The sequence below is a fragment of the Sander lucioperca genome, chromosome 15 (assembly GCF_008315115.2).
Source record: "Sander lucioperca isolate FBNREF2018 chromosome 15, SLUC_FBN_1.2, whole genome shotgun sequence".
Classification (NCBI taxonomy): domain Eukaryota; kingdom Metazoa; phylum Chordata; class Actinopteri; order Perciformes; family Percidae; genus Sander; species Sander lucioperca.
In genome coordinates, this window is record NC_050187.1 from 12759736 (window position 1) to 12785166 (window position 25431).

Genomic DNA, 25431 nt, shown 5'->3' on the forward strand with positions numbered 1-25431 from the left:
TGAGTCTCAGCACTGTCATTGCAGCCAGGGAATGACATTCTACCTACTATATAGTATAGTTGTGACACACAGAAGTCCTGCCGGCTCGTTTAAAGGCACAGTTTGTGTGCTTTTTTTTGTGGATTGAGCATTTTAATACTTTCACAGTATTAATATAGCACCTCAATCTGCTTATAATTATTAATCTTATAATAACCAAATACATGGAAATCTCACTTTTACAATATGGGACTTTAACACGACTCTAAATTGTGGGTCAATGTTTAAAAACACTTGAATATTGTACATGAGGAAGCTCACCGATGGTGAAGATGCTGCCAACGTCCTCACTGCCATTGATCTGTGACGGGAAGTAGCGGATTGTAACAATATGGTATTGAACCAAGCTGTTGTTGCCGATGTCATTATCTATAGCAATGACCTTGATCAGATCAGAGCCCACTTTGGCATTTGCTGCAACTCCTGAAACAAGGAAGCAAAGAGGGAAATTATAGTGGTTTAACATAGACCAGCTTACACATATAAGAACGCAGATTACCTGCAGTGTATTCCGTCTTAGTGAAGCGTGGTGTCTGGTCATTGATATCTTCCAGTTCAATGCGGACTTCCAGCAGGCTGGGGTCAAGAGTAGGGTCCAGGGCTTTGGCCTGTGCTGCCCTCTGACCCCTGGGCGGAGTCCAGCTCCTGTTGCTGGAAGCCTTGATGATGATGGAGTAGAACGGGATCTCCTCCCGGTCCAGATCCTTAAGCAACTTCAGGTCTCCATCTAGACTCAAGCCAAAGTTTCCATCACTGTTTCCTGCTGCAGGAAGAGATGGAAAGGATTTGTGTTTAAAACGGAAAAGAAGGATTGATCTATACAGATGTCCTCATTATTCCTAGGCTTTTGAAGCAAGAGGACTTTCATCTGACCATACAATGGATACAAGAGCTTCCAGACATGGATCTAAATAAGGAGGAACTCCTTATCCTCTACTCTTAATCTCCAGGGTTTTACTTTGGGTGGGTTAATATAAATAATTTCACTCATGGGGAAAAGCTTTGCATTACATTTTTTACATGAACAATACAATCAAACATGTTGCTGTGTCTGTAGGTCACCGTATTACCTGCAATAAAATAGTAGACGATGGCATTGGAGCCCTCATCTGCGTCCACAGCTCTGGTTACATTCCCCACCACAGTACCTGGAGGGGAGTGCTCAGGCACTGTCAGCTTCTGATAAGGCAAGCTGCCACGCTGAGGTGCGCACACGCACAAACACAAACACAAGGGAAAATGTCACAAACAGTTAAACTGCAGCTCTTGTATATGTACAGATAACCACATTAGGACGTTTTCAGAGAAGTTCATACTCACCAGTGGTTTAAGGAAGACGGGTTCATTGTCGTCAATGTCCAACAGCGCCACCTGCAGAGGCTGTGTTGTCTCGTAAGGCACTGGCTGGCCCATGTCGCGGGCCAAAATGATAAGCTGAGAGAGTGGTTTGCACTCAGTTAGAGCCATACATACCTATACACTTAAGTACATTAACTGCACACACAAAGTTAACTCACGCTATGGAGGGCCTGCTTTTCTCTGTCCAGTTTCACAGTAGTTATGATGACTCCAGAGATGGCGTCGATGCGGAAGTTTTCCCAGTCTCTGTTACCTGCTCCAGTCTGCAGGAAGCCATAGCGGACCTCTCCATTCACCCCCTCGTCAGAGTCTGTTGCATGCACCTCGTAAACCGGCAGGCCTGGAGGCTGCTCCTACATGGAGGGCAAAGACTGTCAGTATGTGCTTGTGTGAACCTCTTACCTTGTATCTTAAAGGTTGACTGTAACAGAAAGGTTTACAGATGGTTTCTAGAACTTAAGTCAAAATCTGGACCTTTTGCCCTGCAGACATTTGGACATGTCGCAGCAGAAAAAGCATAGGTGTAATTAGTAACATTAAGCCATGAAAAGGCCACCTGGGGGCAGCGGAAACAAATAGCAGTTTGGTGCTAAACCTGCTGTGTAACTTGAACACGAGAACTTTGGTTCTTTTTTATGTTTTTGTTGGTAGACCTATTCATCCAATATGCCATATTGGTATTCGCCCCCTACTGACCTTATGAAGCTGAATCGGCCAGATGTGACTAATCCACATTAAATACAATTTCATCGTCATTGTCCTTATAAAATGTGCTGCTTCTGGTAAAGGTTTCAACTAATCACAGTGAGCCACTGCCTCATTTACTTAGCACCATAGCGCTCCTTGGTGTTACATTTGTTGCAATAAGTCCTACATAGTGAGGCAGATTCACACACATCTTCAACCCAGCAGCATAGAAGATAACCACAGTTAACCAACCAAGATTAGTGTCACCAATTCAGCACGCAACCAAATGTGTCCCCTTCTGTTCCTGAGTAATGCCGTTGATAAATGGCCAGAAAAGCGTTTTTGCAGAACATTATGACAGTGAAGTTGACCTGTGGGATATAAAATGTCATCACTTTATCATTTTATCCTATTAGACATTTGTGTGAAATGTTGGCATAATTAGCATAGGAATTTGAGTTATGGCCAAAAATGCATTTTGTGAGGTCACAGTGACCTTGACCTTTGAACTCCAATATCTAGTTCATCTTTGGGTCCAAGTGGACGTCTGTGGCAAATATGAGAAAATTCTCTCCAGGGGGTCCTAAGATATTGGATTCACAAGAATGAGATGTACGCATGTATGGACAATCTGAAAACATATTGGCTAATGGAGGCATAAAAATGCTATAATCACACAAAGAGAAGACAACAATGACATGCGGGACACGTGAATGCAGATACCTCTGAGATATGAATGATGGTTCCATTGGCGGGCCTGACAAACACTGGTCTGTTGTCATTGACGTCTATGACTGTAATTATCAGGTCTGCAGTGCCCCACAGGGGAGGACGCCCCTGGTCTGTAGCCACCACTGTCAGGTTGAAACGTTCAGAAGACTGGAGCAGACGTCTAGAACGTACCAGCCCCGTGTTTGGATCAAGGGAGAATGCATCTAAAAAGACAGAGAAAGAGATCAGAGTCTAACTATGGATATGAATGCTGAACCATACGCTACCCCACACATGCCCTTTCAAAGTTTGAGCAACATTCTTACCACTAACTAAATATGTAATAAATGAGAACAACAACAGGGTTGTTTATTGGAGAGCTTAATGTTGAATTCTATTGTAATAAAGTGGATAATTATACTTTCAAAGAATAATTAATTCAGAATATTCAGTTAAGTGACCCTACTGAGGCTTATATTAGTATATTCCTACCTGAATGGGCTCCCAGCATGCTGTAAAGTACCGCTCCATTTTCTCCTTCATCCAGGTCAGTAGCCTTTACTGTGATAACAGATGTTCCACTGGGCTCATTCTCAAACACGCTGGTGTTGAACACTCGCTCCGTAAAGCGCGGACGATAATCGTTGACATCGAGAACTGTCACCAGGACCTGGACATGCATCGACAGGCAGATGAAGTTTCAAACAGAATATTCCTCACGTATATGAGCTCACGTAGAACCCGACCAGTACATCGGCATGTTTCAGCTTATCACATATTGCCAACAGCTTATCACATATTGTCATCCACTAAGAAACAGAAATGCAAAAGATATGTTTGAGGTAATTTAGACAACTTCATTTTTCCTGCTCAGTACATATCTTGGTTGCAATAACCAAATACAACCAAACAACCCAATTTTAGTTTGTTTATGTTGTGTGTCACGTTGTGCTATGTTCAAAAATCGTCTGACACTTTTTTTTAAACTTTAAACATTGATATATATAAGTATCTGTCGTTAAAGGTCAGTATCGTTGGGCCCTAATGTTTATTTGCATTTTCACATCCTGATTAAGTATTTGCTCAAATAAATTGAATCAGCAGAATATGATTTTACTTCAGCAACACAATTTACAGATGACAGAAATTTAAACCATGTGGCTCAAGGTTTTCATAGACGTAAAGTGCCATGTTCTATGTGTCATAGTCAGGCTTCTCATTTAGTGGATGTGTTCCTGTAGATGGCGTTTGGTGTAGATTATTATTGATTCACAAGATTTCCTTATGTTATCACAGCCAGTGGTCTCTACCTGGACAGAGTTCTCTCGTCTGTTGTTGGAGCTGCCGCCAGGGTTGTCCCGGGCAACAGCGGTTAAAGTGTAGTGATCCTTTGTCTCTCTGTCCAGAGGAGAAAGGATGTAGATCTCTCCCTGACACGGAGGAGAGGGAATGATTAGGAAGGAAGTACAGGCTGGCTGGGAGTGGTGGTTGAATCAAGACAATTTATTTGAGGGTGTGACAGAAATGGAGCATGGAGGTCAAATATGTAGATTGTCTTTATCTTTGCATGCTTTGTTTAAACTTTCATTTCCAGGCAAGAGGATGGTCAATGTCGACACCCAGCTCTGATAGGGAGTAGGGCGTAGTTGTGATGGCTAATTGAGCTGTTGTGCTAGTGTACAGGTTCACTCACAGTGGATGGTCTAATGGCAAACTTGCCTTCCCCGTCTACCAGACTGTACTCAATGACGGCAAAGAGGCCAGAGTCAGCGTCTGTAGCCCTGACACGAATTATGGTGGTGCCAAGGTTCACATTCTCAAACACAGGCTCCTACAAACAGATAAAGACACATATCGAACACCTCTTTTTATATAGCACATCCCAAGTAACAGAACTTACAAATACTAAATTAATATTCCCTTTTTTAGCAGCACCCTTCAATTCTACTTTGGTGGGTGCAATTTGTTTCTTAATATTCTGTTCAGTACCTGATATGAGGGTTGTAGGAAGACCGGGTTGTTGTCATTCACGTCCACTATGCGCAGATAAACTGGCAGCTCAGCCATCCTGGGAGGGGTGCCGTGGTCCTGGGCCCGAATCGTGAAATTCAGCCACTGCACCTGCTCGAAATCCACCGTCTGGTTGGCTACAATCTTACCTGAGACATTTGTAACACAGTGATACAGTTAGGATTCATCTGGCGCATACTAATCTTCTAAATTTACAAGCAAGGAATGACATTATAAGTAATACTACTTTGTGAAACTTGTCTTAAATGAAACATAAATGTACTTTATATTGACAGTGTTGGTGAATTTGAACATTTGCTCACTACTATTAATGTTTTAGCCTACAGCAGCTTGCTGATGTGTGCTGTTGGTCATACCAGTGGAAGGGTCCTCCAGTCTAACGTATCCCCCTCGGGGCAGGTTGAGCAGCTGGTAGAAGACCTGGCCGTTGGGACCTTTATCCGGGTCCACGGCTGTTACTGATAGCAGTGTTGTGCCTGGCTGGGCTCCTTCTAAAATCTGCTCCGTGAAGTTGGACACTCCAAAGGGCCGGAAGCGAGGGGCATTGTCATTTACATCCAACACGTTAATGGTTAGTCTCGCTGTAGAGGAGAAGGTAATAATGATCAGAGAAATACAGAGTGAAAGTAACTTACTGAATGTATGAAACTGAAGATAAGTTTCATGTTGGAAAATGAACTTACCGTTGGGAACACTAACTGACTTGTCAATAACTTCACTGGCGTTGTCATGGACAGACACAATGATCTCAAATGTAGCTACCAGCTCTCTGTTTAGCATGTTGCGTACAAACACTGCACCTGAAAATCCACCAAAATACACGTGAGTATTTTCCCAAATGTAAGACCCAATTTATTGGCTTTCTATCATCATCAGTCAAAATTAAACTTTGTAGATCAAGAAACTGAATTAGGCTGAGATCCATGTCTCACCAGTGTGTAAATCAATGCCAAAGGACCCCTGCAGGCCGGCAACTGGATTGTTCCCATCATCCTTTGCCTCCACTGAGATGATGTAATACTCAAGTCGGGGATACAGATCAGGGTCCTCGGCGGTCAGCGTGGCCACCACCACACCTGGCGGTGTGGACTCGTTGACGTTTATCATGGTTATAGGCTCTACAAAACGGGGTCGTGAGTCGTTTACATCATCCAGGATGACTGTCAGGGTGGCCGTGCCCGACATGGTAGGTGTGCCACGATCAGTTGCCATTACGACCAGACGGTAGGACCCACGCTCTTCTCGATCAAGGGTGGTGTTGCCCACCAGGACAGCACCAGAGAGCGAGTCAACCACGAAGCGGTCCTGAGCACCGCTCTCCAGCCGATACGTCAGCCAGCCATTAGAGCCAGAATCAGCGTCAGTGGCGGACAGTTGAGTCACCACCACACCTGGAACACACACACGCACGCACGCACGCACGCACGCACGCACGCACACACACACACACGCACACACACACACACACACGTATTCTTGTGACCAGTCATTGCCATTCCCAATGTGTAAACCCTAACATAACAACATAATACATTATATACACAACATTCACACAGGGATATGAAAGTAAGTGTATATAATCGTAGGAAGCAACTTTAAATTGTTAACCCAATATACTATTGTGTCAGTCACAACTTCAAGCTGGTGAATGTGGATTACATGCAAGTCATATTGCTCCTAGCCCCACTCATACACACAGATCCTTGGACTCACCAGTGGGGCTGTTCTCAGGGATGCGAACAGTGAAACTGGATGGGCTGAAGACAGGAGGGTTGTCATTCTGGTCCAGGATAGTAACTGTGAGAGGGACACTGCTGTTTAAACCTCCTATGTCCTCTGCAACCAGGAACAACTCTACACGAGGCTCCTGGAATGCCTCACGGTCCAACGTTGCCCCTTGACGCACACGAATCACACCTGGAGGGAGATACAGAGACTTTAACAACTGCATTGCAGTTTTTTACATTTCTCTCTCGTCTACTTGCTGAGGAGTTATAATGTTACCAGAAACAGCATCCACAGTAAAGAGGTCCACCCTGGCTCCCAGCAGGCGGTACTTCACCACAGCATTGGGTCCAATGTCTTTATCCTCAGCCAGAACTGGCCCATTTAACACTGTTACAGTACTGCCTAAAGAAGGGGCAGATATAAATGAGTAGAATGATCACAGCTGGGTTAGAATGTTTTACACTGCATCAGCAAGCCTGTATCTGCTACAAATTCAGTAAGTTTGTGCTGTGAGTACTTGAGAGTAGTCTTGGGGAAAGCAAGTGAGGCTTTCTGTCACTGATAATAGCCAAGCCACTGGTAAATGTTGCTGCCACTAACTCTGATAATCCACAGACTAGGACTCATATTCTGCATCCAAATAATCTAACTGACTGCTCTGGTGACAAATCCATTGTAGGTGTAAAGCCGTCTGTCCTTCTATCTCACCTCTAACTTTCAACGTGAACATTTTTTTCACTGAATATAAGCCGTACATAAACAAAGTCAGGAAGTGGGGGAGACAGTGTTAAGACAGTACTTTGGCACAATGCCCTGTGCTGCAGTTTCAGATCACCCCCACTCAAGGGAAAAGAGAGAGAGAGAGAGAGAGAGAGAGAGAGAGAGAGAGAGAGACAGACACACCAGCTTGAGTGCTACCTGCTGCAGAGTTCTCTGTGATCTCAGCCCTGTAGCTGGTCATGGTGAATATAGGCCTGTTGTCATTCTCATCCAGAATGGTGATCACCAGGAGGTCTGAATCCTGGTGGTGTGGGAGGATGAAGAAACAATAATATGAGGATTATGTGGTATAGAGTAAAGCTGAGAATAGAGAGGGAAAGAGTGAGGAGGAGAGAAAAATAAGTTAATCAGCCCTCAAAGAAGTACATTTCTACAAAGAACTGCGCTGTTACAAAGAAATCAGAATAGACAGGTTTTGCAGTTGTTGTGCTGTGCACACGCCACACATCAGCAGGCTGCTCTCACAGTGCTGGTGACTTTTTTGCAGCTCTGTGTTAGAACAGTTTCTCACCTCTCCCACAGAGGCAATGAGCAGGCAACATTGTTTTTATAGAAAAACCGTGCAACTGCAGTGTGGTGTAACAGTAAATACGAGCATGAGATTCTCATTCTTAGCAATATACAGGACATGTAGGGCTATGCAGCCTAGCAAAAAACTGGTTATCAGCCTTAATCGCAAAACGCCTGCATAAAGAAAGGTGTATAACGCTCTAATTTTCTGAAATGAACTCCTAGTGCAGAAAATCCTAAACGAGTGTTACATTAGCATTATTATAGGAGTACATTGAGTACTGTGCATTGCTTGACTTAAAGCAATGTCATGTGGGGCGTGTGCAGCTCATTCACATTATGGTAAAAGCTCTTGGGGAAATAAGGTCTTTGAATCCAAATTGTTACATTTTATTGCCCATTTGTGGCTGCCATTAAGCACCTAATTCCTCAAAAGCTGCCTTGAAAAGATACAAAGGTTTTACATTAGTGGCAGTGATTTTTTAATGATTATTTCAGTAGTCTCTCTGTGAAACTGCCAATGTAGAAATGTGTGAACGCTTGCAGTGTATGTGCACAGGAGTGGGAATTACCCTGCGAGCGATGCGGGGGTTCTCGGGGTTGTCTTTGACAGTGATGGTGAGTCTGTACTCAGCCACTCGCTCTCTGTCCAAGGGTCTGTTCACCTTCACCACACCTGTCTGACAGACACAGAGAGGAAGAGAGAAGCCATGAGTGTGTTTAGACATTCATTCTTGATATGACAGTATGTTTTATTACATATTACCAGTGTGCTACTACAGTATTGGCGTTTTTCCATTACATGGTACCTGATCGACTCGACTCTACTCGCCTTTTTTGGTTTTCCATTATGAAAAAAAGTACCTGGTACTAGCTAACAGATATTTTTTAGTATCACCTCCGTCGAGGTTCCAAGCGAGCTGAGGCGATCTCAAAAGGTGACGTGAAAACCTGCAGACTACTGATTGGTCAGAGAGAATCGTCACTAATCACTGCGTCATCATTGCTAGCGACAGACGGGGGGTGTCCTGAACAAACCTGTCAATAGTTTAGCCAGCAGTGTTTTTTTGCTGCCTCCAGCTTCTTTTGAAACAAAATTTGTCTTCTGGCTGTGGCAACAACCACATGCCGAGAATCAAAAACAACACACCTTCAATGTTCTGTGTGTGTGTCGCGTTAGGTCATGGCAGTTTCCTGCGGCGTCGCTATGACGACCAGCCACGCTCGCCTCACGTATGAGGTGGTACTAAATCTGCAATGGAAAATGGAGGATGGGGCACCGGGGCCGAGTCGAGCCGAGTATGTGGCCAACATCTGCTCATCTGTAATTATATCTGTAGCAAGGCTATACAAGTGGTAAGTGCAGACTGTAGATGAAAGGGAGCTGGAACATCTGTCCCAAGTCAGGTTAAGCTGACAGCCTAATGCGTGATCAAATGTGGGAGCTGCTAGTCACAAGACTCACACTTCTGCCCCTATGCCTCCCTTTTTTTCGCCACCCGCTCCACCTTTACCACATCAGCAAGTCAGATTCCTCCATTTTCTACTTAAAGAGTAACTTAACAGCATGATGACAATCAGTGTTTTGCTGCCCCAGTTTCAAGCCTATTTTACCCCTGAACACCCAGCATCACTGTCGTGGTGTGCTCTGTTGAACGTGTAACCACACCTAACAGTGATGTCACCAGGTCCTGGAGTACACCTGTACTTCACTGAAGTACAGTACAGTAAGATGTAAAGTCACTCTTTAAACCAGCCCAACCCTTTATCTCACTGTGTCATTGATGTAGAAGGCTCCATCCTGGTTGCCAGCAGTGATGTTATACGTGAGCAGCGCGTTCCGTCCGCTGTCTGCATCTCGCGCTTGGACTTGAGCCACAGTGGTGTGTACGGTGGCGCCTTCACTCACACTGGTGTTGGAAGGCAGGTTCAGGAGGACTGGGTCATTGTCGTTGATGTCTTGTACACTGACCCCCACCACCACCTGAAGAAAACACACCAAGACAACAATAAAACTTCAAACTTATGCCTCCTAACAATAACTTGTATTTAGATTGCCTGTAGGTCAAATATATATTGCATTTGTGCTACACAGATCCTGATTGTTCAAGAGGATATGGTGAGAGTGTGTGCCTGCTTGCGTGTCTGTGTTTGTTGTTCTAAAGCCCCACCGAGCTGTTGCGAGACGGGGTTCCCAGGTCTCGGGCTGTGACAGTGATGTTATAGAAGGCTGTTGTCTCTCTGTCCAGCTCTACATCCTTCCTTACCCGAAGCTCGCCCTCCACTGGAGAAACCATGAACTCATCTGACAGAAAGACAGAGGCTCAGAGACACATTGTAAGGATTTAATAATAGTATATCACTCTCTCCACAGAACAATCCAGTACTAACTCTGGGGGTCTCCACCGGTGATGCTGTACTCCACTTTGCCGTTTAGGCCAGAGTCTTCATCACTGGCTCTGAGAGTCCAGACTCGAGGTCCTGGCTGGCCCTCAGCCACCTCGAAGGGTCCCTCATAGGCTCTTGGGAAAGTGGGTGTCACATCGTTCACATCTAGGACATTTACCAGCACCTAAAGAAGGAGGGAGAGGGAGATTTTAACACATCCGGTACGAGAGAGAAATAGGCTGACCAAAAAAAAAAAAATCACCAAAAACTATCCTAGTTCACAGTAACGTTGTTTTCCACATGCAGCTTTGACATGTATGGCTACCTTACCGCTATATCATAACACATTTCTGAAGGTAAAATAAAGGTTTCCACACTTAAATTGGACATTAAATTCCAACTTTGAGATCCGGATGCAAATCTTCATTTCCACAAACACAAATACTCATCATAGGGTTTTACTCTGCATGTGAAGTAGTGACAATGTGAAGGATGTAGAAAGGACAACCAAACTGATGTGCACATATAAGGATGGATTTTGCCTGACCAACAGTCCAAAGGTCAACATTTATTATATTAAATAGAGAAAAACAGAAAATCCCCACACTGGAGGAACTGGAACCAGCAAATGCTTGGAGTTTCTGCTCTGAAGATACAGACACCACCACACTTCTAGTGTGTCATAAGTGATGATTGAGAGGGATTACTTCTTTATGAGCCTATACATTGTTTTTTTTTGTTTTTTTAAATGCTGCTTAAAAAAAGTGTCTCATTTGCATAATCACCGTTGTGCTAGATGTCAAGCGAAGAGCAGGATTTGGACACTGGTCCGTAGCTGTGACAACCAGTACGTAGTGCCCGTTGCTGATCTCGTAGTCCAGTTCCTTTACGGCTGTAATCCTCCCCTAAATGCACACACATCCACATTATACACAGAAGATTAATGTATGGGTGTTTTGCAGCTGCTTGTAACACTACAGTGTAGCAGTTATCATGTCTTACCGTGACGCTGTTTATATTAAAGGTCTGGATCAGGTTTCCTTTCACGATAGCATATCGCAAGGTGCCGTTCAGACCTTCATCTGGGTCGATGGCCTTTACCGTGGCGATGGTGGCACCCACTGTGTCTAGTCCCTCGCTCAAAACTGTGACGTATTCCTCCTCAGGAAACTCTGGGGCATTATCGTTCTCATCCACAATGTTAACATTGATGGTGGTTGTGGTCTGCGTGAGAAACAGAGGGACAAATGTTTACAGCTGCATCTACTATTTATGGCTAATTGTATGAAACTCTGCTGACAATATGTGCTTCTTTTCCAGCATACGGTGTCAGCTGGACCTGCAAGTAAGTATGAATTTGATCTCATAGTCCATTTATTATTATAATGTAATGAAAGATCCTACAGTGATTTTTCATCATATTAAAAAAGCAAAGATCAAGCACAAAAGGCCAAACCTACAACACCCACATCAAGATAGTCTGGTAACGATGACCGTTTATTTTATAATATTCACTAAACAACAATATCTTGTATCTGTTACAGCAGTAATTTATCAAAACACCTGCTTTTCTTCACCTCATGCGACAGCCACTCCTTTATACAGAGAGGAAACATATAGGTATTTTACAGGTATTGCTGTTTTCAATTATGATTTCATATGTGGCATGTGATATTAGAGTTCATTTAACATGGGAGAATGTAAAAAAACAATAGGAGCTTGTTTTGCTACATTCCCTTTTTGAGAACCAAAAGGGAATCTTAAGAGTAAGTAAGGCAGAGAGAAGATGCTGCAAGGTAGCCAACAGTTCTGCTTCCCTGATGCTATGATACAAAAGCAAAAGTATTATTGTGTGGAAAGGTGGCGTGTTGAGTCAATTCCTGCTCCACCAGTTGGACCTCCCCGATTCCCTCCCTGTTCCCCTCCCAGTTCTTCTAAAAAGATGGACCAACTGACTTGCACCCTCAGGCTGTGGCAGTTAAAGAGGCCGTTGGAATTTCACAATGTTGTGATTCCTGCATGAGCTGTAAGCAGTGTTTGTGTGTTTATTTGTGTGATAGAGAGTGAAAGATGGCAAACAATCAAAACTAAAGACTTAAACATGCATACAGGTGATCCAAACACCACAGCAACGGGGCGCCTGTCATGGGCAGCCCCCTCACTCTGACATCTCTCTATTAGTACATGTATAGGTCCTGGGCATGTGTGTGTATTTCAGGCCTGAGTGTAATGTGTGTAATAACTAACAACAGAGTGAAAACAAAATTATTTCCCCTTGCGGGATCAATAAAGTATGTCTTAATCTTAATATAAAATATGCTATATTCATTTTTATAGTAATAAATTGTAACCATATTAAATAGGCTATACTATCCAAGCCAATCATTAAAGTGCACTGATTTTGCAAATGAAGATCAGTTTACTAGTCTTGGGGAGTTCTACTCAGCCTGTAAAACCACTTTTATAAAGTCTCTTGTGGCTCTGGAGGAGCTTTGTGAAGTCGGAGAAAATACCCCTTGTGATGTCAGCACGGTTATCTCAGCTTGTGTTTATTGTGTATTGTGTGTTTTTTTTAATCATTAGGAAAGCTTTTGTTTTAAACTGGGTGCTCGGTGCAATATATGGGCATTTACCAGATGGGGGTCTAATGAAAGACATTATCGAGTTGTATTATTGGAAATGTAGGATGGAGTGCGATCCATAAAGGGAAGTCAGAATATCTCTTGCTTTGCTTAAGCAATTTTGACCATTTAAAATCTCTCTCTCCTTGTACCCCATATTTACGGAAGTACAATACTAGTCTGCTGGAGTTCCCTTTTAACATTTTGTTTTGTTGCTTTAATGTATGTACTCATGTGTACATAGTGATTGATACTTCCTCACTGCTATACTCAAAGGGGTGGGGCACAGAGAGAGAGAGAGAGAGACAGACAGACAGACAGAGAGACAGAGAGAGAGAGAGACAGACAGACAGAGAGAGAGAGAGAGAGAGAGAGACAGACAGACAGAGAGAGAGAGACACACACACAGACAGAGAGAGAGAGACAGACACAGACAGAGAGAGAGAGACAGACACAGACAGACAGACAGAGAGAGAGAGAGAGAGAGAGAGAGAGAGAGAGAGAGAGAGAGAGAGAGAGAGAGAGACTGACAGCAGGGGGAGGAGCGCGCTGTGCGCCTCCGTGTATCACGTTACTTTTGCGCTGCAAAGTTCATATGGATCAAGTCAAGTTACAGACAAAGTGACAAGGGACTGCCAACCACCTCTCTGAGTTCTGGTGTAAAGTTAATAGAGCTCGCTTAGCTAGTTTAACAGAGAACAAATTTAACAGAGGCTTCTAGAGTTAGTGGATTATAGTCTGAGTCGAGTTGTGCTACTACTTACTCAACATCCAGACAACCATGGAGAGGAAATTACCCCGTCGGAGATCTCTTTGGGGAAACAAGTCCATATTTTGGTTTTGCTCGGTTTTGTTTTACATAGGCCTAGCTGAAGGTAAGCACACAAAAACCCACTCTGACACCCACCATGACATCCAGAGCTGTTTAACTGGCTCGTCCAACTGTCCCACTGGCGTGTGTGAACTTGTTGACAATTTTGAGTGACAAGTCAATTGACTGAATTCACTGATGGGGAACAATAGTTTTTCTTTTCAGCACGCAACGAACAGTCAATTGACACGCAAGAACAAAGATAGGTGACGTAATCTTGTAGTAAGTTTGGACGGATAAAGTAGAAATATAACGCGCGGTAAGGTCACCAATTGATTTCCAATAGGAACTCGACGTGTAGCTATGGCGTAACCTACAGAAGACCGCTATTAGGTTTATGACATGATATAGGTTTATGACATGATATAGGTTTATGACATGATATAGGTTTATGACATGATATAGGTTTATGACATGATATAGGTTTATGACATGCATTTTACAGCCTACAACTTACGATACTCTGATATTTCGGTAAATTTGCTAACAGAGACTTCAGTAGTCCTACTCTGCGATTTTTTCTTTCGTTTTTTTCTACATTTCCATGCTTTTCAGAAACAACTGCACATTATGTCCGTTATTTTAAACGCATGTTGTCTCTGTATAAAGTTTTGGAGTGAACACTGTTGGAAGCATTTCTCCGTTTGCGGCTGTTGTTGTGAGACAGAACATCTGGTGTGAAGCTGTTTTAAAGCCCCACCATGGGATGTAGTGAAGTGTAAATCCACTAAATACGCTCCCTTTATAACGTCGCCACAAATTGGGACAGTGACCGCTGACATTTTTAGACTGACGAGTCTTAAAATGGACAGAAATGTACACAACTTGGCAGACATAGGCCTACATTAAATGCCATTTGGGAAACTTTCCTGAGCTGTGTGTGCGCCTAGCTGTGCAGGATGAGTTTGTTGACCTATATACATCCAGAAATATGTTTTTATTGCAATCAAATAGGCTACAGTGATATTTTTTTATCAAGGACTTTGGCATTGCTTGAAGTTTAGGCAAGTGACGCAGGACGAGACGGCTGAAGCAGCTGTTGCCTCCGGGGCGCAGGGTGCTTCACCTCAAACGCCACGGAAACCTTGCAGAGGTTATCAGTTTTCGGCTTTAGGATTTGGTCCATTTAGATAAGCTCACGCGATAAGTCCCTCAAAGGCAACAAGTCATGTTTACTCAACTTTTAGGCTGACCCATCCTGGACAAAAAATCTTGATATATTATTCAGAACATGTTTACATTTCAGATGTTAGATATCCATTAAAATAAACTCATCTAAAGTATAGGCTATTTTGTAGCCCAGCTTTTAAAGTAGCCTATGTTGCAGGCATATAAAACCAAGAGGCTCCAATAAAAGACCTAAGAAGGCTGAAATCTAACTTGAGCGCAGAGCCCTGTTTTGTCTTCTTTGTTTGGAAGTTTCCTTCCTCTAAAAGCCCTTGATGAAAACAGCTGTTTGTGCCACTGCCGCAAACCATGACTTAAGATAAACAGAGCAATAATCAGTGCCTCTTTTCCTCTCAGTCGAGATTAACATTTAGCCTCCTCCCTATGGAGGACAATGGCACATTCAAAAATGGTCAATAAACTCCACAGGATGTAGCTGCTCACTCTCTCTGTCTCGACTACTTTCTCCTCCTGTTGTGACAGCGCTTGTGTCGCGCGCATTGAGCCCCTTGTCCTAAATGAATAAATCACTATGAGGGTGTAGTGATAAAAAAAAGGTTTCCTGTGTCAATCTCATCGACAAGAACAGGCCTGGCCAGGGATACAGTCAGTGAGGGAGTGTGTGTTGATGTGCAGCAGTTGTGTGGGCATACTGCATGTGCATGAGTAATAAGAGTAATACAAAGATAATGGTGGAAGGGGAGCTCCCTGATATTTCTTGGGTACCCTTTTAAATGTCTGACAAACATTTGTAGTTTGAAATATTGATGCCTGATGTTTGATATGCAGCGAGTATGAAGTAAGTAAAAAATCCCCAAACACCAGTGGCCTTCACACTTCTAGTAAGGATGTTTCTCCCACACTAGTGACTCTCGGAACAGCCCAAGGATACAGCATTGACCCCCACTGATACAGCCTTGACTCTTCTTCTAGTCACAGCAACGAAAACATCAACCTAATGTGCTTTGGTCGCTAAAGATATTTAACTCTAATAGAAACAGTATAACAATATAACCACAGTATGAAAAGCCTGGAAGGAACCAAACAGAGAAAGTACAGGCAAACTACTACTAGATAATTAAGTCACTTTGTAAAAATTATGTAATAATTGCACTTTTCTGTTTCGAAAGTACAAAAAGACCCATTTACACTTGTGTGACATTTCAGCTGCGTTGTTGCTACATTTATATGATGAAATTATGTTGTAATCATTACACAACCATTTAGTTACGTGGCTAAATGTATGAAGTACATTTAGAGGAAGAGGACGGTTGAGACTGTGACTGAGTGTGCCCATTATTTAAATAGCACTTAAACAAGTTTATTGCAAATTGGCTCACAACATAAAAGACACCGAAAATGACTGTAATCTAATGTCATGGATCCCTGAACACGGTGACCTGCATCACTGACCCTTAACCACTTCCTTTTATGACTAGGTAGAGCCTGAAGTGCCACATTTTAACACTTACTGTTGCTGAAAAGATCATTAATGCATCTGGTTGTTATGCTAGCTTCAACTGAAACCCTCACACTTTCTGTGTGTGTGTGTGTGTGTGTGTGTGTGTGTGTGTGTGTGTGTGTGTGTGCGCGTGTTTGTGTGTTAGCGTGCGTGTGTGTGTGGAGAGGCTAATCTGGGATCTTCCTGCTGGTTTCATTAACACCCTGTAATGGACTGGATAATCATTACCATTGCAGTAGGTGTGAAAAAGGGTGAAGTTTGAGGTGTGTATGTGTGTGTGGAGGAGGGGGGGTGGGGGGGTGGGGGGGAGACACAGCACTTGTACAAACACACGTAGAGAACTCATGCAAGTGAAAGGATACCAGATTTACCAGTAGGGTATGTTCAGTAGTCTGTGTTGCATTAGCACCTATTCAAGAAGAAGAATAAAATGTACCCTTGTAGAAAAGCAGTTCAAATGGTTAAATTGGTAATTCTAGCAGATATGAAGACATGTTTAATTAATTCACACAGGCTATGCTGCATGTCTGAATGTAAGCTGTCAGAGGCAACATGTACTAAACAGGTGGCATTCGGGCTTAAAACAAAGGAGGGCCTGTTTCTGAGCCCTGAGGGACTATCAGGATCCTGAGAACAGAGATCAGAGAAGGAAACTTAGATCCATAATGGAGCCAAAACACAGATGTCTAGTGTATACAAGTGAAATAAGTCCTGTCTGTTCCAGACATAGGCAAAACCTGCTGTCAGTTTTTTACCTGGTTGCAACAACCACATCAAGACAGCTCAGATATTGGGCGCCTGGGTAGCTCACCTGGTAGATTGCGCGTCCATATATAGAGGTTTAATCCTCAACGCAGCTGTCGCGGGTTCGACTCCGACCTGTGGCCCTTTGCTGCATGTTATTTTCCCTCTCACTCCCCTTTCATGTCTTCAGATGTCCTATAGAAATAAAGCCCTAAAAAAATGCCTCAAAAATAATCTTACAAAAAAAAAAAAAAAGACAGCTCACTGACACTGTGGTAACACCAGCTAACTGGCACCTATTCTGCTACAAATATAAATATATTCATTGCCTCAAACTATTTTAGGAAGGTCTGAAGATACCTGAAGTATATTTGATGGGTATAATAGCTAAGCCTAGCTGGCAACCCCAGTAATAAAAACATGTACTGTAAGTCTAACACAAGTTAGACTTAAATGTATATTAAACACATTTTATAACAAAAACTCTCACTCCTTTGCCAGAAATCTCCACTAGAGAAACCAGGGAAGGGTTGTCATAAAGTGCAGGGAGGAAGGCAGGGCAGGCAGGGCGGGTGTGAAACAGGAGGAGAAGGGCTTCCCCTCCTATTGTCCCACCACCACGCAGACCGGAACAGCCGTGGGGGCAACAATTTCACTTTAATCACCCTCCCCGGTCTTCCTATTGCTTTACCTAGCACACAATGGCTATTGCGGAGTTCAGTGGCGCACACACAGGAACATGGCACTCTGTCACTCTGTCACTCTGTGACACATACACAGGATGTACACATGACATGCACAGCTAATCAAATGGCACAGGTGGTCACGTGGGCAGCTACTGTATTTCATATCCAACAGAGTATAAACCAACTACTTCAAGCTGGTATTGACACTTACACTAAACCAATTTCTGTCCTTCCTCATTTATGTTCTGGCTGACCCAAAAGGCTCTCGCATGTTGCATCTGCTGCCCCCTCAGGAAAAAAAGTGGCAGTGCATAAAAACAGCCAATAGTGAGTTCATGGTTGAATCAACAAAGCTGCTACTCCACTGCTCTCTATGGGTTTAAACTTCAAGCATGTGCAGTCCAATCTGTGATGTAAGAGCATGTGTTTTGCCTTTGACGGCAGATGGAAAACACCTGCAGTGACATCATTACTGATTGGGGTGTCGGGAGAGGTGCAACTTGTTTGAAATGATCTGCCCATGAAGAGCCATACAGCAGCAGCTGTATTCAGTCTTAAGTAGTAAGGAGCCAGAGAAGGAGGAGGAGGAGGAGGAGGAGGAGGAGTGGGAGCTGTGTTTGTGTGCAAGGAAGGAAGTCCACTCCTCAAATCCTGGCACACACCAGTCACCCATCAAACATAAGCACAAAGATTTGACAGCAAAATCTGTGATCCATAGTGCAACTGCAATGATACACACTTGCATGCATGCATGCTTCTCTTTCACTAAAGTTCACCCCCACACATACTTGTAATTCACTCAATTGCAGCCTTCCTGTCTTCTTTGCAGCACTTAGCATTCTTGGATGCTCTCAACCACAATCTGTTTCAGACAAAGGATGTAGTGATCTATTTCAGCACACAAAGCTAGAGAGTTGTGCTGTGGTTTTACTTACTGCATATATAGGGGTCATTCATTATGTGTGTTGATGCTGCACTGTGGCTGTGTAGTGTTGGGGTATTGTGTAGATTATGATGTGTCTCATTTTTGGTTAGAGTGACTTCAGACTGCTTATCCTGAGGATATGTTTGTTTTTTTGTGTTACTGCAATGAAATAGTCATTCAGAGCACACATTAAAGAGTTTGTCTATTGGTGCGTTCTGCTGCACTGAAAAAAGTCAGAACAGGATGTGGTTTAAGGCAACAGCTTATGCAATATATAAAGAAACATCCCACAGCTGTCTTTTTGGTTTCCTGAACGAACGTACATAAAAGGTATGTGTGGAGAATCTGTCACTGTACAGTTTTCTGAGAACGAAAGGGTCTACATCACTGCAATGACTGGGTAATGATACCACACATTAATAGTGTAGAACAAAACAGATTTCTACACTTTCCCTAGTTTGATGTCACATGAGATCCTGTATATATTGGCTACTATCTCTCTCTGTAACTGTCTGAGAGGAACATGCAATTTAACTCCCACAGGAGGTCAGTATATTTACGTTAGCCAGCAGACTATGCACCATCTTTAACCACAGTACGAATATACAGAACAGGAAACCAACTGTGCTGACCCAAAATGCACAAAAAACAGGACGGAGGGATGGAAAATTGTCTGACTTTGGCTTTAAATCCATGTTGAGATTGGTAGTTGCTATCAATTGTTTTTGCACTGTGGCTATTATGACTGGTGGTACCAGGAGGGAACTTCCTCCCACTCAACTTAAGCTACCAAATCATTGAATAGAAATGTGATTTACCAAGCAGTTTCCTGTTTGATTATACAGTATGAGGCTATCTTACGATATCAGGGCTATAGCTTTACACAACTTCAATCTCCTATATCCAAGCAAATGAAAAAAAGCTGGAATTTCCCAAAGCAGCATCATGATGTACCTGCAGCATACATGTATCTATATTACTATTGAGCTATTGATGTTGGTTTTTATGTTTTCTGCTCAACTTTTCTTTGTTCTGGTTTATATGTTTCATGCAGTTTCTGAATATGAATCTACCGGATTTTCTACCTTGTAAAAACAATGCTGCAACTGCTAACGAAGTAAACATGTAACTTGTAATATTTGTTTACATACTTCTTTCCTCTGGTTTTTCTTTGTTATCTTATATATTTAGGGTGTTTGTGTTCCTTGGGTTTAGCTTCTCAGGCACTTCCTGTAATTTCCACTGCATACAAATCCCACCTCCTTCACTAGAATGGGCAGGCTTTAACTCTAAACACAGCCATAACCCAAAATGGTCTAGTCTCTAACCTAAAGCCTTTGATTGGTAAGGTAGTTTGTGGTGGTACGCAGCCAGGAAGGACGGACTGTCTTAAAGGTCTAATTTAGGGAACTAGAATTGATAAAAACGGTTAAATACCTACATTCTTCCATTATTGTCTTTTGTCTCTAGGTAAAGGTGAGATGTCCCACGCCCACTCCACACTGAGTGTTTCACCCCCCCACCTGTACTACACCTGTCCAGAGGGTGCAACTGTCAAACTGGTGTGTAGCCGGAGAGGTGCCCCCTTGTACCCCAATGACGTCTTGAAGTATAGCTGGCTTTTCACACCCCACAGTGATCAGCACTGTCAGGGACATATTGGCCCACGCCATACTACGATGGGCCATGGCAACCACAGCTTGCCGCCAGGGTTGCATTTCGAATTTGCAGAGCACAACTTCGGGATGGTTCTGCAGAATGTGACCCACTCTGACCAGGGTCGCTACTGCTGTATGGTCCTAGACATCCAGCCGGGACATAAACACAGCTCCCTTGTGCAGAAACCCCACAGCCATGTTATTCTCCAAGTTACACCACGTAAGGACACAAAATGTATGGGTGTGAATGTGTAGTAAGTTAGTATATGGTAAACTGGCAGGCAAAGTTAACTTAGATCAATCATAGTGTCTTTTGCAAGTTAGTTTCCAAGATTCTATGCAATGTGCCACTATAAGTGCGCAGTTGTGTGTTACAACTTTATGCATAAATGTAATATGCTGATGTTGCAATTAACAGGCAGAAACCCAAACCAATGCTACACTGTGACATACTGTACTGTGTGTGAGAAACATTTGTTCTCTCTTTCCAGGGAGAAATGGATCTCCAAACTGCACTATCTGGGATCCCACGCCACCTGGAGGTATGCCACCTTATTCAAGCTTTCATAGCAAATGAACGACTGGCCAGTTATTCCGTTTATTTAACTCCCAGTCTCTCTGTTGCTTCCCCAGGCGCCGTGCCAGTGGCCTTGGCCATCGCAGCCTGCATCTTGGCTCTGCTGTCTCTGCCTCTTATTCTGGTGCTTGTGTACAAACAGAGGCAGAATGCCCAGTCGAGCAGACGTACGTATTATTGATATGCACAAACACGCACACACACATTCATTTACATGTCCCATGCTATGGGTCAAATATAAATGTCTCACACTGGGTTCCCCACAGTGTTTTGTCTGACACACATGTCCTGCCTGTGAGGTGGATTAACTGTATTTCACACAGTAGGAAGCACGTTCACACTCTGTAGTGTTCCGCTCTGTTTCAGTTCATTCACAATGGCCCATTTCCTGTTTCCTCTCTCCCAGGTGCACAAGAGCTGGTGAGGATGGACAGGTACGTTTTCCCACAGTCTGTCAGGCAGCTGGTTTTACAGGCCAGCGTTAAAACACAGCTGCTCTTTAGAATAATAATACTGTGCACATGGATAGTTCACTATGTAGTGGCCACACAACAATTCTTACACACGATTAGACTAAAACTTGTAACAACACTGCTTATAATTCTTATGAACTTTTGTTAACAACAAAAAGATTTAAAACAGTCACTTCACTGAATCATTACTAGATTTATTTAGAAACCTAAGGACTTCTGCCTAGGCCATTGGCAGTCTATGACTTTAGAGGGAAATCTATTTCCCTATCGATTACTTTACGACACAAAGGGAAGACATTTTTATGGCACACAACAGGGAGACTGCGCCGTCATTTATTCATGTGTACACAACCTACTGCCAACCATTTTGGTTGCATTAAAATATTAAAGCCCTGATTACTGCTAGAATAGAAAAGCAACACACATAAAGCTTCTAAATGTCTTGAGCAACAGATGAGTATTGAAACAGTTGTTTGGGTCATATCAGCAATGTCTTACTCATCTGTATGCTTCCCTTTCTTGTATGTACGTGCATGTTTTCAGTGAGTCTCTTGGCCATGAGAACCCTGTGTTTCTCGGAGGATCACCGCAGATTAAGACCCGAACTGTTTCTCAGATCATGACCAGGCAGTCCTCAGAGACAGGTCGCCACCTGTTGTCTGAGCCAGGAACCCCCCTTTCTCCTCCTGCACATGGGGATGTATTCTTCCCAACAGAAGGTACAGTAGGACACGCACACACACACACACACACACACACACACACACACACACACACACACACACACACACACACACACACAACAGCATCTCAAGGCCAAGACAGAGAAATTGATACAGGGACTTACAGTAGGATAGGAAACTTTAGCCATCTGATTAAAGATGCTTGTTAAATAAGATGGAAAACATTAAATTACTCTGCACCGACTGGGACATAACATGATGTAAGCCATTCTCCATTGTGTTCAGCTTTTGCCCTTTAGCCTGGCTCAAACCTCTCTCTGATCATCCCCCCCTAACACAAAGAAAGCTGAGTATGAGTGATTCTCACTTTCAGGGGAGTTCATTTACATGGCTACGTGGGTGTATTTCAATTTAGAAGAGTGTGCACTATATCCATGACTGATTCGCTACATTCTTAATGCATACACCTGACTCCCTTCACATTCTCATTTGATACTCAAATGATGTACAAAGGTACTTGAGTAGTGGCACGTAACTGTTTTGCACAAGGACAAATTCTGGAAATACCTATTTCAAAATGTACAGCCAGTTTGGTAAAAAGGCTCTGATGCAATCAAAGAGCAACCATGGCTTTGCGTGCTTCTGCTGAAATATGCTGCGTGCGGTTGAAGTGTTGGCGGAATGACGCTCACATTCTTGCGCAAAATTGCATGCTCACAAACAGCTCTGAATTCTTCTCTTCTCCCTCGCAAGTCATTCTCCACCCATCAGCACTCTCATTTAACACTAATGGCCCTTTCAGCCGTTCTCTCCTGACTTGACTTGAAATAATACTGAAACATTAGTTACGGTGAAGGGGTTCAATCCTGAGTGTTTTTCTACCGATTCTCCGGGGCACCTGTGCAGACATTCCAGGCATACTGAGGTTGATTGCCCTGTTTCCTGGCAGCACGGTCTATGATGGTACAGGGGAAAGGACAGACCCAGACTTGACTGAAAACCCACCCTAAACCATACATATTACATATTATGTTATTCCTATGACCTTAAACAGTTTAGTGTGCAAACATGGACAAGTCTCAAAAAACCCTTACTGGATCTCGTCCATTGACAATATACTGCACAGAAGGTAAAACTGGGCTGCCCACACTTATTGAGTCCTAATTGAGACGCTGCCGTTTTGCCCAAATAGAATACTGCTAATGAGTAATGTCACTAGTGGAAAAACCTGCTTACAACAAGTGACAGCTGTAATCTGAGAGGCAATTAAGCATATTACATCTATGTTTCTTTTCAAGAAAGTGCCATAAATATTGATAAACCCATCAGAACCCCAGAAAACCCCCTGATATCTTTTACATTAGTCACACACACATTTTTGTCTTAGTTTCATGTTACATAGATGAAAGCCACACTTCAGCTTCCTTGTTCATCTTTTTTGGCCCGTTGACCTTCAGCTAAGCGGAATTTAACTAGCAGCAGTTCCCTCTTTTTTTTTTAACATGTCGCAACTCACACATAAATGCATCTTTGTTCCGCTTAATAGGTTTCCAGCAAAACATCTTATTCTGAGAAATCTGTCAGTCTCTCGGTGTGCTTGTACTATTATAAGGAGTAGGAGGTTTGGAAAAAAGAGATCATGAAAGCGTGTAAGATCTGTCCGCATTTTGGGCAGGAAGTGCAATTTTGAAGATGTTAACCCCCACATTTCTAAATTTCCACATGTCAGCACACAGCCATGAAATGTGCATGTGGTTGATACATGAAGATCACCTGCTACCTTTTCTGTGCTCTGACTGGCCCACACTGTTCTCTATTCCAGACACCATCCTCGAGTCTCCAGACTTCCTGCAGGTTTAAAGAGGGTTGGGACTTCATTCATCGCTCTAACTGCTGACCTGGAAACAGCCCTGCAACTCTCTTCCTCTTCTTTCTGCCTCCAGAGCGATGTTGCCCTTATCAGCTGTCTCACAATAACCTCTGCTGGGATTGTCGTCTGTACGTTGTCTGGACCGCAGGAGGGAACGGACGCCGTTTTTTATTCAAAAACTATTTCCACCTGCAACAACAGCTGGAGGCCAAAGGCAAACTTTTGCTTGTGCACACTTGTGTTGTGGCGGGGGCTGGGTTTATGTGTGATGTTCCATCTACACGCTGCTGATAATGACTTGTGGACCAACAGGTGCCGGCCGTTTAGAGAAAAATCCAGTGTTGAGGGTGGGGGTCCCGCCATATGCAGGGGTGGCAAGTTAAGAGTGATCAGCACACGAGTCCTGTGGACTCAAGGGCTGCTTTCACACCTACTGTAACTTGTTTGGTGCAGTTCAGACGAATTATGGTGGACTTCTTTGCTTGGTTTGGTTCAGTTAAGCCGGTGTGTAATTCAAACCCTTTTGCGGACCAAAGAACTGCGCTCTAACTCTGGCGCGGCTCGTTTGTGGTGTGAACTCAAAGCAGACCAACCTCAGGATTATGCGAAAGAGAATGTATGACAATGAGTTTAAACTTGGTAGCATGGTATGCCCATCAGCGCAGGGATATTACGTCATACATCAGATGGTGAAAAAAGGGTTTAAACAGAAGTGTGTATTGCTTGCGTCCTACGTAGCAACAAAATGTCACAGTGATAAATATTTTATAATTTCTTTTAACCGAACCACAGGTGTGAAAGCGACCAAAGGCTCTCTCTCATCCCTCTCATTGTAATAAAGTGCTCAAATAGCATTATACCACAGGAAGCTCAATCGCCAGAGAAGTCTCAATATTCTTGTACAAATTGAGAGTAATTTGTTTTTATGGCATTACACTGTTCCTCTGTATCAATTCCACATGGCCTCGGCTTCTTTTCTCTTACCGCTTTGCTACCTCAATTACTGTCAGCCCTGCTGCTCTAAATACTCTCCTTCCTTCCTGTTCTGAGAAACGCAGCACTAGTGGCCTAAGTTCAAATATTTGAAAGTATTTAGAAGAAAAAAAAACTGTTGGTTATTTTTAACATGTCATTCATGCTCATGTGCAGTTAAATAATTAAAGGTGCACTAAGCGATGTTGGGTGACGTCACTTCTTGTTGACGTTCGAGGTATTGTCAAACAAAACGGAGGCTAGCTCACCACTCCCTCCTCCTCATCCCATCCACTCCCCCTCCCTTCCGTGCACTAACCCCCCAACCCTCACCCCCGAAACCTTCTTGACGGTTATTGGTGGGAACACTGTTTGTTATGTTTGGTGGTGCAGGTTGGCACAGTTTGTTTTTGTTGCCGTTTGTGGAGCCTGGGCTGTCTACAGAGACCGCGTTTTTTTTACAGTGTGTTCAGGGGACAGGCAGCTCGC

The 25431-nt window shown here is 43.3% G+C and overlaps 2 protein-coding genes across 4 annotated transcripts in view; one reads left to right on the forward strand and one right to left on the reverse strand.

Annotated features, from left to right (window-relative positions):
• The window catches only part of cdh23 (cadherin-related 23), a 196972-nt gene that overhangs the window by 7740 nt on the left and 163801 nt on the right, over positions 1 to 25431 (reverse strand). For all 3 annotated transcript variants that reach the window (XM_035992483.1, XM_035992484.1, XM_031284265.2), the window contains 22 exons: positions 11236 to 11457; positions 11019 to 11138; positions 10237 to 10417; positions 10017 to 10150; positions 9620 to 9829; positions 8418 to 8525; positions 7474 to 7576; positions 6832 to 6957; positions 6541 to 6744; positions 5760 to 6218; positions 5511 to 5627; positions 5184 to 5408; positions 4786 to 4955; positions 4490 to 4627; positions 4107 to 4226; positions 3289 to 3466; positions 2809 to 3020; positions 1557 to 1751; positions 1360 to 1473; positions 1110 to 1239; positions 539 to 802; positions 301 to 462 (listed from right to left, as the gene is read on the reverse strand). In XM_035992483.1, the coding sequence (XP_035848376.1) occupies positions 301 to 462; positions 539 to 802; positions 1110 to 1239; positions 1360 to 1473; positions 1557 to 1751; positions 2809 to 3020; positions 3289 to 3466; positions 4107 to 4226; positions 4490 to 4627; positions 4786 to 4955; positions 5184 to 5408; positions 5511 to 5627; positions 5760 to 6218; positions 6541 to 6744; positions 6832 to 6957; positions 7474 to 7576; positions 8418 to 8525; positions 9620 to 9829; positions 10017 to 10150; positions 10237 to 10417; positions 11019 to 11138; positions 11236 to 11457 (3892 nt within the window). The remainder of the gene's footprint in view (positions 1 to 300; positions 463 to 538; positions 803 to 1109; positions 1240 to 1359; positions 1474 to 1556; positions 1752 to 2808; positions 3021 to 3288; positions 3467 to 4106; positions 4227 to 4489; positions 4628 to 4785; positions 4956 to 5183; positions 5409 to 5510; positions 5628 to 5759; positions 6219 to 6540; positions 6745 to 6831; positions 6958 to 7473; positions 7577 to 8417; positions 8526 to 9619; positions 9830 to 10016; positions 10151 to 10236; positions 10418 to 11018; positions 11139 to 11235; positions 11458 to 25431) is intronic.
• vsir (V-set immunoregulatory receptor) lies at positions 13429 to 25068 on the forward strand. The gene is made up of 7 exons (XM_031284245.2): positions 13429 to 13729; positions 20180 to 20587; positions 20859 to 20909; positions 21001 to 21111; positions 21351 to 21378; positions 21961 to 22136; positions 23923 to 25068. The coding sequence occupies exons 1-7, from the start codon at positions 13636 to 13638 to the stop codon at positions 23958 to 23960; spliced, it is 906 nt and encodes a 301-aa protein (XP_031140105.1). The 5' UTR covers positions 13429 to 13635; the 3' UTR covers positions 23961 to 25068.